The sequence below is a fragment of the Epinephelus lanceolatus genome, chromosome 8 (genome assembly GCF_041903045.1).
Source record: "Epinephelus lanceolatus isolate andai-2023 chromosome 8, ASM4190304v1, whole genome shotgun sequence".
Classification (NCBI taxonomy): domain Eukaryota; kingdom Metazoa; phylum Chordata; class Actinopteri; order Perciformes; family Serranidae; genus Epinephelus; species Epinephelus lanceolatus.
Window position 1 is genome coordinate 16,682,266 of NC_135741.1, and position 13,288 is coordinate 16,695,553.

The 13,288-nt window shown below is 46.0% G+C and overlaps 1 protein-coding gene across 2 annotated transcripts in view; it reads left to right on the forward strand.

The window, feature by feature from the left end:
• bicd2a (BICD cargo adaptor 2a) overlaps nucleotides 1-13,288 on the forward strand; it is a 43,468-nt gene that overhangs the window by 21,808 nt on the left and 8,372 nt on the right. For both annotated transcript variants that reach the window (XM_033628531.2, XM_033628530.2), the window contains exons 3-9: nucleotides 6,900-7,052; nucleotides 7,999-8,213; nucleotides 8,302-8,548; nucleotides 10,891-11,148; nucleotides 11,280-11,483; nucleotides 11,577-12,125; nucleotides 12,671-12,822. In XM_033628531.2, coding sequence (XP_033484422.2) covers nucleotides 6,900-7,052; nucleotides 7,999-8,213; nucleotides 8,302-8,548; nucleotides 10,891-11,148; nucleotides 11,280-11,483; nucleotides 11,577-12,125; nucleotides 12,671-12,822 — 1,778 coding nt within the window. The remainder of the gene's footprint in view (nucleotides 1-6,899; nucleotides 7,053-7,998; nucleotides 8,214-8,301; nucleotides 8,549-10,890; nucleotides 11,149-11,279; nucleotides 11,484-11,576; nucleotides 12,126-12,670; nucleotides 12,823-13,288) is intronic.

Consider the following 13,288-nt stretch of genomic DNA (forward strand, 5'->3'; position numbering starts at 1 on the left):
ACATGATTTTGAAACAGAGTGTGAGTTCCCGTTTATGAAACTTTACTGCCAAGAGTCAGCTTGATTATTATTACTTTCTGCAAAAACATTGTGCCTCTTAAATCTCCCACCGGAAGTCATGAAATTTAAGAGAAAAGTGAATGTAGTGTTTGCTGCGTATGTGAGCTACAGCTTAATGTAGCTGGTGTTGCACTGGTGGTCTCCATGATGGCCTTTCTGCAGGTGCCATTCCCATTATAAACACCCGATGCAGCACCATGAGCCCTGGCCAGCGGTAATTGGCTGGATAAAAGCGGCTGGAGTGTAAATTGCCCCATGTATGGGAGATAATGACACCCTTCCAATGGTACTTCTGTGGGTGCTGGGAGGAGTGTGTGTGGCAGGCAAATGGAGGGAGCCTGGGCACTGACGCTGGCATTGTGACCAGACTGACGGGACTCAAAGAGGCCTTTGTCTCCTGGGTTTCAAATTAGCCCAAAAGCTCATGCAGGGAGGGAAGGAGTGGGGGCACTAGGAGACGATGAGAATGGTACGAAAGAAAGAGAAGGAGGCCTGAAATCCGTTGGAGAAGGAGAAAGGCTTAATGAGGGTAAATTCAGTACCAGTGGTGGACTGTGCTGCTTCCTGGGACAGCATGGCTAATCATATTGACTCAGGAGGTGGATTGAATGACTCAATTTCATCATGGAATGCAGCTGACAGTTGGGCTGTAACTGTTGCCTTTTGTGTTTAGTTTAAAATGATTTTTCTCCTGTATCTCCAAGTTTTTCTGTTCGGTTAAGATACATTTAAGATGAGAGCTTTTATTGGATCAATGCAGCTGACAGAAAGCTTCCAGAAGGCTTACAAAATGTAATTTGGCTGCATGTTATTCACAAATCACACACTCGATAACGACATTAATCCACCAGTCTACAGATCTGGAAGCTTCACTCTGTGTAAAATGGCTTTTGTCTATGCACAGGCCAGTTCATTCACAACCATTTAGTTACAGCATCTCAGCTGTATACTGACATCACATCCAAACCTCCCAGGCAGGCTCCCATGCCAAAGACTGGAATGTTAGCCCAGAGCACCGATAAGACATATTTCACTGTTACGCTGCAGTCTACAGGATTAAACCTCCACAAAGAAGCAGTAACATTGTAAGGAGGCGCGCTGTAATAGGCATGACTTCATTAAATTCAATCTCATGTCTTGAGAGGAATGTGCCTACAGTGATGGCTGCCATTATCCCCACAGAATGAGGATCCCCATTGCCTGCCTCTTAGCAAATTATCAAGCAAAGCCAAAGATAAAAATGCTGAGGAGTGTTATCATTGTAGTCCTATCTTTACACTCTAGGCACACTCATAAAAAATTGAATGCGTTTCCACCTCAGCATCACCACGTGATCGCTTGCAGTATTTCCTTTCTGCATTTGTACCAGCGAGGATGCTGTGCTGACACACTAACTGTTGCCTTCCCTCCATTTAACAACTGTCATCCTGAAATGATTCCCTTGCTCGGACCATTTTTCCCCCGCAGAGACATAAATTACAGCGTTGCTCTTGTTGTCAATCACCATAATGTGGAAGCCATTCAAATGTTTAACATGGTTTTTCCACCTCATTAATGCAGTCGATGGAGCTGTCAGACATCACGCTGTCCCCTTAATTTAAGTGCTGTTTCATTAGCTGGATTAAACACCTGACAGAGAGGCAGGGGATTGAGAGAGGAGATGAAGGTATCTGCACTGATGGGATGAGTTTAAAAGGTCCGAAGAGGGCAGAGGTGTAAAGCTCATTGAGAGGAAGCCCATTGTTGCTATTGCAATCAGAAGAAATGAGAGTGCAGGCGGAGCAGTAGGACATGAGAGCAGGACTCCGGTTGTCACGGCAGCGCTGGAGCTTTACATTGATTATTGAAAGGTCAGAGTTGAGTAGTAAAGGGATCCGAGAAAGGTTGCTCTTTGTTTGCTATTATTATCATCTGATGTGAGGCTAATGTAATAGGACTCCTAGAAGACTCTGGGGTGTTGATGTCGACTGCGTTATTATTTCTTGACACAAATGCCAAGACAGATGACCTCCTGTCCTGTGCTAGTTGGGAGGAGGGGAGAGAAAGTTAAAAAATTGGTCTCCAAAGGAAAAGACACAGACAGCAGAGGAATATAAAAAGAGAAGAAGATGAATGCTACTTCAGTTTCCATTTCTGCAGCAGCCATCACTGTCACGAGTGACCCACAACTGGCTCCAAAGCCTCCAGATGTTATGTAGGTTATCTGGCCACAGCACCCAACACCACCTAATCATACTCTCACTTCGGTTAGCTGCCTCATGAGTGGCATGTCTCGAAGATGGACAGCTATTTTTAGCCCTTTAGAGGGGTGCGTCTCCAAAATACATTGCCATTGATCCCTAATAATATTTGTCTTTTGGTAATGGCTTTAAGGAAGCTCTGAAAGTGTGTCGTTCTTGATTTAAATCCCCGGCTGATAGCACTGAAGAGGTTTTCTGTGCTGGATCAATACATCCTAATAAACACACACAAACATGCCCACACATTCACTTCAGCTAATGGGTGTGAACATGCTCACGTGCACATTTCTCCACTTTCATCCAAATGACCTCGAAATCACTAATTCATTGTTAAGTGCACGCAGGCACACTTTCACCCTGTGGGCTTTTCCACAGTCACACAGTGGGCAGTGTACCATCAGCGTCGCACTCACAAGGTTCCTTTCACTTTTTAGTTTTTAATTGTCTCGTTGAAAAGTGCGACCTTGACGGGGTTTTTTTTCTCCATAATGGAGTCTGGGAAGGCTGAATAGAATGACAATTGCTCGCAGCGAAGAGGAGGATAAAAGCAGATCTGCTTTCACCCACATTCTCTTCTCTGACAGTAGCAATAGGCCCCTGAGCTTCATTATTCCTTTGCTCTGTCTGAACCTATACTGGGGGGGGGGTTGGTTGAGCTGTTGTGCATCTGTAATTCATTTCTCGTCCATCCTGAAGGTAATCCTGGGATGTGCTCGGCTTGGTAGAGTTAGATTTAACTCAGGCTGACGCGACCTTGACGTGCTGCAGAGCCTACGGGACATATAAAGTTTTTTTCTCATTAGCGCACTCAAGACCAAAAGTGCTCGCTGGAGCACAGTATCTCCAGACATCTACAGGCAGATAACTGTCCGTGTCAACTTCTTTCTTATCTGAAAGACAGATATGATGGAACTAAAGCTCAAGCAGGAGGAAGGAATTCAAGGGTTGGAAAAACCGGAGCAGTAGTGTTGGTGAAATGACAAAATAGAGGTCAGTGGTTTTCGAAAGAGAAGCCGAAAGAGGGTTTTTAAAAAACAGTATTGACCTGCAGTGGGTGTCATACCATCTGGGAACCCCTCTGCACTTTGTAGGAATAGTAATTTGGCGGAAAAATCCGGTGTAGTGCATTCGACTGAAGTGCTAAGTGGGCAGGATGAAGAGTGAAATAGAGGTCAGCGGAGTGAGAGTGCAACAGAGAGAGAGGAGAAAGGAGATAAAAATATATATTTACATTGAGCCCGTCTGCGCCATTATATCAAGAATACAGTCTTGTGCCATCTGGGAGTCTGGGCAGCACTTTCGAGGGAACCAAACCAGGGGGTTAAACGCTAGTAAACATGGATTTGCTGAAATGCATATTTACAAAAATTCTCTGGAGTTATTAAGACCGGAGCGGAGCCTTTAACAAAGCATTAAAACAGTCCTAATCTACACTTGTGGTAAGCCTGAAACTTTGCCACCATGGCTTACTCAGTGATGGAGCTATTTCCTATAGAAGTGGAGGTTACAGCGGCTCTAACACATTTGAGAAATTACTCAGAGCTTTGGGGAGATTTAAGCAGGCTCAGCCCCACTGTGCTGTCAAAAGCAGTTTAATGGCGAAAAGAAAGCTTTGGAGCTGAAAGTGACCCACGGAGATGTGTGCTGTCGTGACTTTCTGCAACACTGTTTGACCTAGTGAGGGCTCATTAGAGTAACACATGCACGCACTAGTCCTCACTGCAGTTTTAACATCTAAAATGCATTCGCCTCTCCTGCCAGTTTTTGGTATGCTTGTACAACTTAGTTTTGCTGCCACCCACTTTGCATGGAAGCGACACATTTGCCTGTGTGTGTGTGTGTGTGTGTGTGTGGGTGTATTCAAGCAGCTGCCCAGACATCACCTGTAGTGACAGCAGGCAGGGGGTCATTACAAACCACACACATAGGTCCACGCTCATGAACAGCCTCCCACTGACAAACTCTATTGGGGGCCCCTCAAACACGCAGACATTCCCAGGGGAGACGTGTGCGCCTCATGATTAAGTATGATTCACACTTTGAAGCAAGGACGCACATGACCAACCCTGATGAGTCTACTCAAATCAACTGTCAAACAGCAGGTCAGTGTAAACCCCGCCCCATCAGTCTCTGAGGGACTCAGTGCCACAGCGGATGTGGAAGCGGGGTGAAAGGTCACAGCCCTGCTATGCATTGTAATCAGATTGGAGGAGGATCCTGATCAGGTTCAGTGGCGGCCTGTATTCATCGGACCGAACAGCACTGACCCTCCAGCTGAGGCACATAACCCTGACCAGGAAAAGACCTGAGCAACCAGCTGGCACAGCTTTGAGTTAAAAACAAGAGATTACTCCAGCAGTGTGGTGATTACACCGGAGATAAAGACAACAATTGTGTACATGTAGTTTGATACTCCTACTCAAAGCTGACAGCTAGGGTAACACAACCTATTAATGCTCTCTCATTTTTTTTTTTTGCTTTAATTCAGTTCACTCTCAGAAGTCAAAAACCACTGCATAGAGGCTTAGTGGAGGGACTGATCTGTATTGTAAGCTCATGCATTATTCAGTAAAGCACTAACATCAGGGCTTTCGCACTGCAAACACCCGCGCTCATTAGACATGCGCAAAGCCCCGATGAATATTAATGCACCTTCAAACATCACCCGCTGCACAGCTCTGCACATAGTGATTAATTATTACACAGAGCAAATGAGGAGCGTGTACTCTTCATCAGTGGGGATTCAGCAACATAATGTTTGTCAGTGCATTTCTCTCAGTAAGCCAAAAAAAAGGCAGTAAATTCAAATTATAGAGTTAGTAAGTAAAACAAATTGTTTTTGGTTGCGTGATCATCTCCAGAGACACATTAGTTAGATAATAGAGTGTGAATTGTTGTTGGTTATTAATAAAGCTTTATTACTGTGTGATACTTTACTCAGTTATGAATACTGTGTGACTAGGAAGCTGTGGTGAGGAACCAGTGACCCCTCTAGTTATTAAAAGGTGTGTCTTGCCGTCAGGATACCTGTCACCACCGGCTCATTATCCACGTCAATAAGTCATATTACTGATGCTCAATCTCAAGGGAGTGGTGACACGAGAAAGTCAGCAAAGCGAAAGCCTCTCAGGACCGACTTCCTGTGGTCGCTGAAATGATATGATAGCAGGGATTGTGATGCGGCCACATGGTGACAGCGTGAGAGGAAGGGGCCACCTGGCAAGGGATTGGGAGGCTAATTGTCTCTCTGGTATTAGGTTATCTCTGCCAGCTCTCCTGAGAGAAAGACACGCATCTCACACATACACACACAGCCATTAACACACACATGCAAATCATATCCATACTGTAGATACAGAGACTGCCATTATTCATTTACCATCTCACGCACATGCAAGTGTACACACATTCTGCACGCGACCAGGAGATAGCAACGCTAGCCGTGTGAGAGCACCATTAAAGTCATGCACTTGCACACACACTGTCGAAAAGTTTCATGCTTGCTTGCACACATGGACATTCAAGGTCAGCTCAGACATCGCTGAACACACAGATCTATTTCACGTGCTTTCCCCCACTTTCTCGCATTTCGCACACACACATGTTCGTGCATTCAGTTCAAAAAGGGTGAGGCCCTCCCTCCTTCAGCGAGTATCCCCTTACTTGCGAGCTTTTATCTGCTGTTTCTCTTAACGGCCGCCGGCTAAGATTTCCTCCACCCAAATGTGCCGTGGGGCTCTAATGTTTTGGGATGAGCCAGTCAGCGGGGATTGGAGGGCAGCGGCAGAGCCTGAAAGAAGAGGATGGAGGGTTAAACAGGGTGCTAGATGAGGTAGCGAGGGGACAGGTGGCTCAGTACGGCTGATCGGATCCTTCAGTTTGTGTCACAGTCTATAAGTGGGGGATGGGCATGTGTCTTACCTCTCTAACCTTTATATAATTAATGATTAGAGAGAGACAGCTGCACTTACTGTATATAACAAGCACTAGTGTTAGCTTGTAACTGGCGCAAGGATAGTCATGACACAAAATTTTCATATCATCCCTTCTTAAAATACGAGCATATGTCAGCAGAAGATTGTTCTGATTCTGAATTCCCGCTGAAATTCAGACACGTTTTACACAACCTCCATGTCCTCAGTTTGCACTGAGTGGTCCTTTTATTCAACTGCACAGAGAACAAATCCTAATCTGACTCCTCTATAGAAAATTAGACCACTTTGATTCTTCCCAGCCACTGAATGCTTGTCACCATTAGAGAGATAAGTAGGCTTCAGTCTCTTTGGTGCCATCAGAGCTGGCAGGCAGGCACACTTGTGGCCCACTGCCCGGAGGGACACCTGGCACCTCCCGCTCAAACATGAACAGGCAAACGCACACTCACACATACACACACGGCACGAGACGTTTGGCCAAATGGGAGCCCTTTCTTATCTAGCGAGATTTAGAGCGTTAAAGAGCCAATGTGACACAGACAGTTACACTAAAGCAACAATATCCAATCAATCGCCGTCTCTCCCACACTCAGTCAAACGAGATTGAAATAGTGGTCCCTGACATCTCTTCCTCTTCTTACACCTATCTCTTTTGGCCCTACAGAACAGCCAGGTGGTGGAGCTCCAGAGGAATCAGCTGCGCGATGACATCAAGGAGTACAAGTTCCGCGAGGCACGTCTGCTACAGGACTACACCGAGCTGGAGGAGGAGAACATCTCGCTGCAGAAGCAGGTTTCTGCACTCAAGCAGAGCCAGGTGAGGATGAAACAGTGCTGCAGCTCTGGATGTAGAAAGTTTGAATCATGCAGCAGAACATCCCCTTCTTGGTAAATTCACCTTTGCCGCAGGTTATCATAATGCAGTGTTGTTGGTTAGGCTTAATTAGACTGGTAGATTTGGGCATCTTGTCCATATAATTTTCCTTTAAACACACACATGTACTGTATACTATCTTACAGCCTCTCAGTAGCACTGCAGGCCGTCCACCTCCCACTCATCAGCTGTCAGTCTGTCTCCTCCTTATCCTGATTAGACTGCCAAAAGAAGTGTGAGCACTCCAATATTCAGATTTAATCAGGATAATAAAAACATCCTCTGATTCAGGAAAGCGATAAGCAGCTGGTGTTGTTTTCTCAAATGCTCGGAGCTGTCGTCTGGTTGTAGAAGTGTTTGACAGACTCTTTCACAGCTATCATTCTTCAGAAAGAGATTCTTACACTTCGTGGTAGCAAACACACTTCCTGGGTTTAATCAAATGAGTGGAAAGGAAAAAAAAAATCGCCTTCGCACATCTGCAAACATGAAACAGAGCTGAATTTCCAAGTAGGATACTTCCATTTGATGTTAGCTTTTATGCCTGAGCTGTTAATTCTTCCCATATGCCCTTGTCATCTTGGATTATGTTCTCAGTGTTCATCAAAGAGGGCATGAAAGACAACAAAGGCAGCTCCTACTTTTTAGACATCCAATATAAAAAAGGGATTCCCAAATCCAATTATCTTAAAAGTAATTAGAAAGGGAAATTAAATGGATATGTTCTCCATTAACATTATCTTGAATAATGCCATTCTTTTTGATCCAGCTGCTTTGCCACACACAAACCAGCCTGACAGCTTGTTATCGTAGGAGATGCATCGAGTCGTATTTGTCTGTCTGTGGATCCAAAACACACTGAAGGTGTTCCCTCTCTTCTTTTTCCCAGGTGGAGTTTGAGGGTTTGAAGCATGAGATCCGTCGTCTAGAGGAGGACACTCAGTTCCTTAACAGCCAGCTGGAGGATGCCATCCGTCTGAAAGAGATCGCTGAGCGTCAGCTCGGCGAAGCCCTGGAGACCATCAAGACTGAGCGTGAGCTGAAAGCGTCCCTGAGGAAAGAGCTGTCCCACTACATGAACATTGGAGACACTCTGTGTCACAGGTATAAAGCACACAAACAAGCTGCTGACATGCCTCAGGATACACTGTAAAGAACACTAAATGACAGAGTTCCCATATTTCCCCCTCAGCCCTCTCAGCATTTCTCTGGATGGTCTCAAGTTCAGCGACGATGCCTCCACTGAACCCAACAACGACGAGGCTCTCCACGGATATGAGAATGGCTTCACCAAACTGGCCAATGCCATCAATTACGACAACCGCATCTCCACACCCACGAAGGAAGAGCTGTTCCATCCTGCGCCCAGCCTCGTGGACGACCTGCTGAGCGAACTCAACATCTCAGAGATCCAGAAGCTCAAACAGCAGCTGATGCAGGTTTGTACTTAACGATTATGGGAAAACTGAAAACATTAGCCCTGCTTGTTCACTGCGGGAATGTTGTAGTGTTATTCAGCCTCACCATTTTGTATAAAAAGGTATGGATACAAACTGGGGGGGACAGAGTTGTTCCAGCTGCCAGTGGAGGCAGTAACTGGCAGGACAAGAAGGGTGTAACATTTTGACGACGTGTTATGTGTGCAACTTACTATTGGGAGATTTAAAGAGCAGCTAGAAGCAGTTAGCAGCTAACTCAAAGAAGCAGAACAGCAACTGAAAATGTCCGCATATTGGGGAGAAAACTAGGTCTAGGACTCCTTACCCTCTGAGAAGGAGACAAGATCAACCACCATATAACGGACGTTAAATGATTGTTACTGCCATGTTATGCCATTGTTACTGTTCAAAAAAAGCGCTGCACGACACATATATGTCACAAAAGAGGCTGACATGGTTGTGTTACATATCACAGCCATGACACCTTCTTTGCCTCCAGAGCACTGGTGTCTACAATCACACTGGGGAGGCATTTTGCTAGTGCTGTTTAGTGCTCTGTAAAAATCAGGCGTGATGAAGGGACATCGCTACAGGAGTTTTGCAGGATTTCTGTGTAAAAAGGGGCTACTGTTTGTCTGTTCACAGTAAAGGATATGGCTGAATTCTGAGATCTGCTTATACTGAATAATAACCCATTCATTCTGCAGACAAGTAACAACTGATAAATCATTTGCAGCCTGACAGATTGGAATGTAATTGACTTTTTTCAGCAGTGATGCGTTCACTTTCTGTGAAGGGAGGATCAGAAGCAAGCTGAGAGTTGAAAGAAATAAAGCACCTTGATTATTAATGTAGATATTCTTGATATGGGAATAGATTGGTGAGATGTCTTTGCTTATTATATTATTTATCATACTTAGAATACTGTGTTGTCCTTCAGACAAGCTAGATTGACAGTAGTTGTCACAAAACAGCTGAGGATGGCAGGGCACGTATTCGAGTGGGGTGGAGGTGTGTCTGAGACGTGAGTGAGTCAGTATGTTTTGGCTACATCCTGACCCAGGCTGCTGCAGGGATCTAAATCCCCTTCCAGCAAAGTTAATCCAGGGAGACGCACACACCCTTCAGGCTCCGCCGGGCTGCGAGGCAGCGGGTGGTGGCACCAGCGGACCTGCCATCTGCTTGCTCTTCACCCCATGAGTCCAAGGCCACGCCTGACTGGGCACCATGGTTACCAGAAAGTATGGGGAACCTGTGGATAATGATTGTTTTGAGGTCTATGGGATTAAGGATTTTTCTTTGCCTCCCTTCATCAAACGTAAACACGGTTGCTGGATTAATGTGTAAAGTTGAAGTCACCTCTGTGCCGCACTGCTCTGGGCAGCGCTCTGGTTTTCAGCCTGATCGTTGTGCCGAATCTGGCGAGCTGTGACAAAGCCCTGTGTTTGATATGACCCAGCAGCGTGTCATGCTGCCTGCTGGAGCCTCCTGCCAGGTCATTCCACAGATACCAGGCAGGAATCAGAGCAGAGCAAACAAAAGGCTTCCTTCACTCATTTAGCCATGCTCTGTCCCTCTCATACCTTATCTCATTTTATTGATTAGGTACTCAAATGATCGATCCCAGACATCCGCTCCTCGGATACCTCCCTGGCGAATTTATAAGAACATGCTATATGGATTCTGCAGGAGTAGGATGGGAAATAATGTGTTAGGTGCACACAAGCTTTCACACAAATTAAAATAATGTGAGAGTGTCAGCGCCAGTATTGACTTTATTCAAATTATGGACATTTTTTAAGTGTGAGATGGGAAGAACATCATGTGATATAAAGGAATGTGAATTAGGGAACTCTTCAACATGACAAGCCATCTTAATTAAACTTTCCATCTCTTTTTGAAACATATTCCGCACTAATAAATAATGTATTCAGATGAGCATGTACATGATAATTACAGATCAGTTTTCTGAAATAGCTCAGTGCTTACATCAGCACAACTGTGCGCATGCGTGTAAGACGACCCGTCAAGCATCTCTGCCAGTGCTCAGCTGAACCCCGTCCAGCAAAGTGGCAAGGTCACCCTGACTCTGATGCTGGGCTACTGGGCAATGAGCCCTCACATACTTTGGCAACACAAGCCTGATAGTGGGTCGAGTTACCACATGACAGATAATCCACTGATTTAATATGATCTGTCTTTGGAGGAGTCATTCACACCATCAAATTACGGAGAAATTCAAATGTGAAATGACATGTGTGCAGCACTGTACTCTCATGACAGACATATAGTGTGATGACCTCACATCTGATCGCTCTGTGCGCCACTGCCTCTCTCCTCAGATGGAGCGGGAGAAGGTCAACCTGCTGTCCACCCTGCAGGACTCCCAGAAACAGCTAGAGCAGGCTAACGGCGCTCTGTCAGAGCATCAGGAGAAGGTCAACCGCCTTACGGAGAACCTCAACGCCATCCGCAAGCTCCAGGCCAGCAAGGAGCGCCAGTCTGCCTTGGACAACGAGAAAGAACGTGACAGCCATGAGGACGGAGACTACTACGAGGTGGACATCAATGGACCTGAGATTCTGGAGTGCAAGTACAAGGTAGGAGACAAAGAGTCAGATTAAATTCAAAATCAGGTGATCGACATTTTGTCAAGTGAGAAAAGTCAGACTTCTTAGAGTGTGTATCGTCTTTGTTTATTCTCAGCTTTTTATATATTCTCTATCTCTAGGTTGCTGTGTCTGAGGCAGGAGAGCTGAAGGAGGAACTGAAGACTCTGAAGACAGAATACCAGGCCTGTCAGTCACGTTACGAAGAGGAGCGCACCCGTCTGGAGAACGATGTCACAACGCTGGGAGGGAAGCTGGCAACTCTGGAGAAGTCCTGTCAGTCAGAGAGGGAAGAGAAGGTTAAGCTGGAGAAGGAGCTGCGCAAGGTGAGAAGCTGCTTTTTATATTGTCATCCTGATAAATACTTGATTTGGTGTTTTTGTAAACTCTAATTTAAATTTTTCTCTCCACGTCCTCAGCTGAGCGATGTGGCAGGCGAATCCCAGGGTAGCCTAAGTGTTGCTCAGGACGAGCTGGTCACCTTCAGCGAAGAACTGGCCACCCTCTACAACCACGTGTGCATGTGCAACAACGAGACACCCAACCGTGTCATGCTCGACTTCTACAAGGAGGGTAAGGGCGGTCGCAGCAGCCCAGAGGGCCGCGGTCGCCGCTCTCCCATCTTGCTCACCAAGGGCCTCTTCCCCGATCCCGCTAAGACCGACCTGAGTGACGGAGCCCCTTCACCAGTCTCCTCGCTGCCTTCTCCCGTGTCCGACCACCGCCGTGAGCCCATGAACATCTATAACCTGGTGGCCATCATCAGAGACCAGATCAAGCACCTGCAGCTGGCCGTGGACCGCACCACAGAGCTGTCGCGCCAGAGGGTGGCCTCCCTGGAGCTCGGCACCGTGGCCGACAAGGACAAGGAGGCCTGCATGGAGGAGATCCTCAAACTGAAGTCCCTGCTCAGCACCAAGAGGGAACAGATCGCAACCCTGAGGACTGTCCTCAAGGCCAACAAGCAGGTCCGTTGTTCTGTCTTTTATGCACTCAGAGTGTGTGTTCATCTAAGTGGGTATCGTTCCCAAACATTTGTCAGTTTTCATTGAAAGACAGAAGCAGAGGAAGAGGGTGTCAGCTATTTCAGGTCTATTCAGCTGTCGCAGCAAATGCATTGCAGACAAGATCTATAACAAACACTGGAGACAGCAGCAATGATGTCAGCTGTCCGCAGTATCTGTGTGGTTAGGACGAGGAGAACAGCCCAAAGTACAAAGAACCATAACCCAGAGACACAGTGTGTGTGCAGTTGCTCTGGTAGCCCTTTAAAGTATGTGTGTGGTTACTCAGTGACCATTAAACCTCAGACATGAAAGCCCCTCATTAACCACACACCTATGGTTTTAAACCAGCAGCTAACAATAACATCTACAGGCTGCTGAGCCTTAGTGGCTTGAAAAAAATATATATAGGTGATGTGGTCCATATGAACAGACTTCTTGAGACAGGAAATACACCCCCGACGCCTTCCAGCTGCTCTGACCCTTTTGTTCTTCTCGTCCACCCACAGACAGCTGAAGTCGCTCTAGCCAATCTGAAGAGCAAGTATGAGAACGAGAAGGCCATGGTGACCGAGACCATGATGAAGCTGAGGAATGAGCTCAAAGCCCTGAAGGAGGACGCAGCCACCTTTTCGTCTCTCCGAGCTATGTTCGCCACACGGTGAGAAACGTGACCCCGTCTGACACAAAATTAGAAATAATATGAATTTTTTTTGTTTTTGTTTTTTTATTCTAATCCCAAAGTGTGCCAGTATTCTGTGCTACTGTAAATTAGCTTGAAGAAGTAGCAGTAGCAAAGCAGACTAAATGCTATTTTTAGAACTGCTGCACGTGCACCATACAAAGACCATCAACTGCATAAGCAGGTAAGTTAAAGATAAGATCGTCATCATAATGTAATCCTTGTTTACCATACGCTGACTACGTCTGTGGTGTTATTGTTTGTATTGTTTGTTTTCGAGAATCGCGGTCAGAAAGGGATGCTAGCATTGATACTGACTAATGTAGAGCACAGAAGGTATCTAATCTGGGTATCATTTAAATATGTCACTTAAGTAGTGTTTTGAACAGTGACTTAGCGTGTGTGTTTGTGTGTGTGTGTGTGTGTGTGTGTGTGTGTGTGTGTG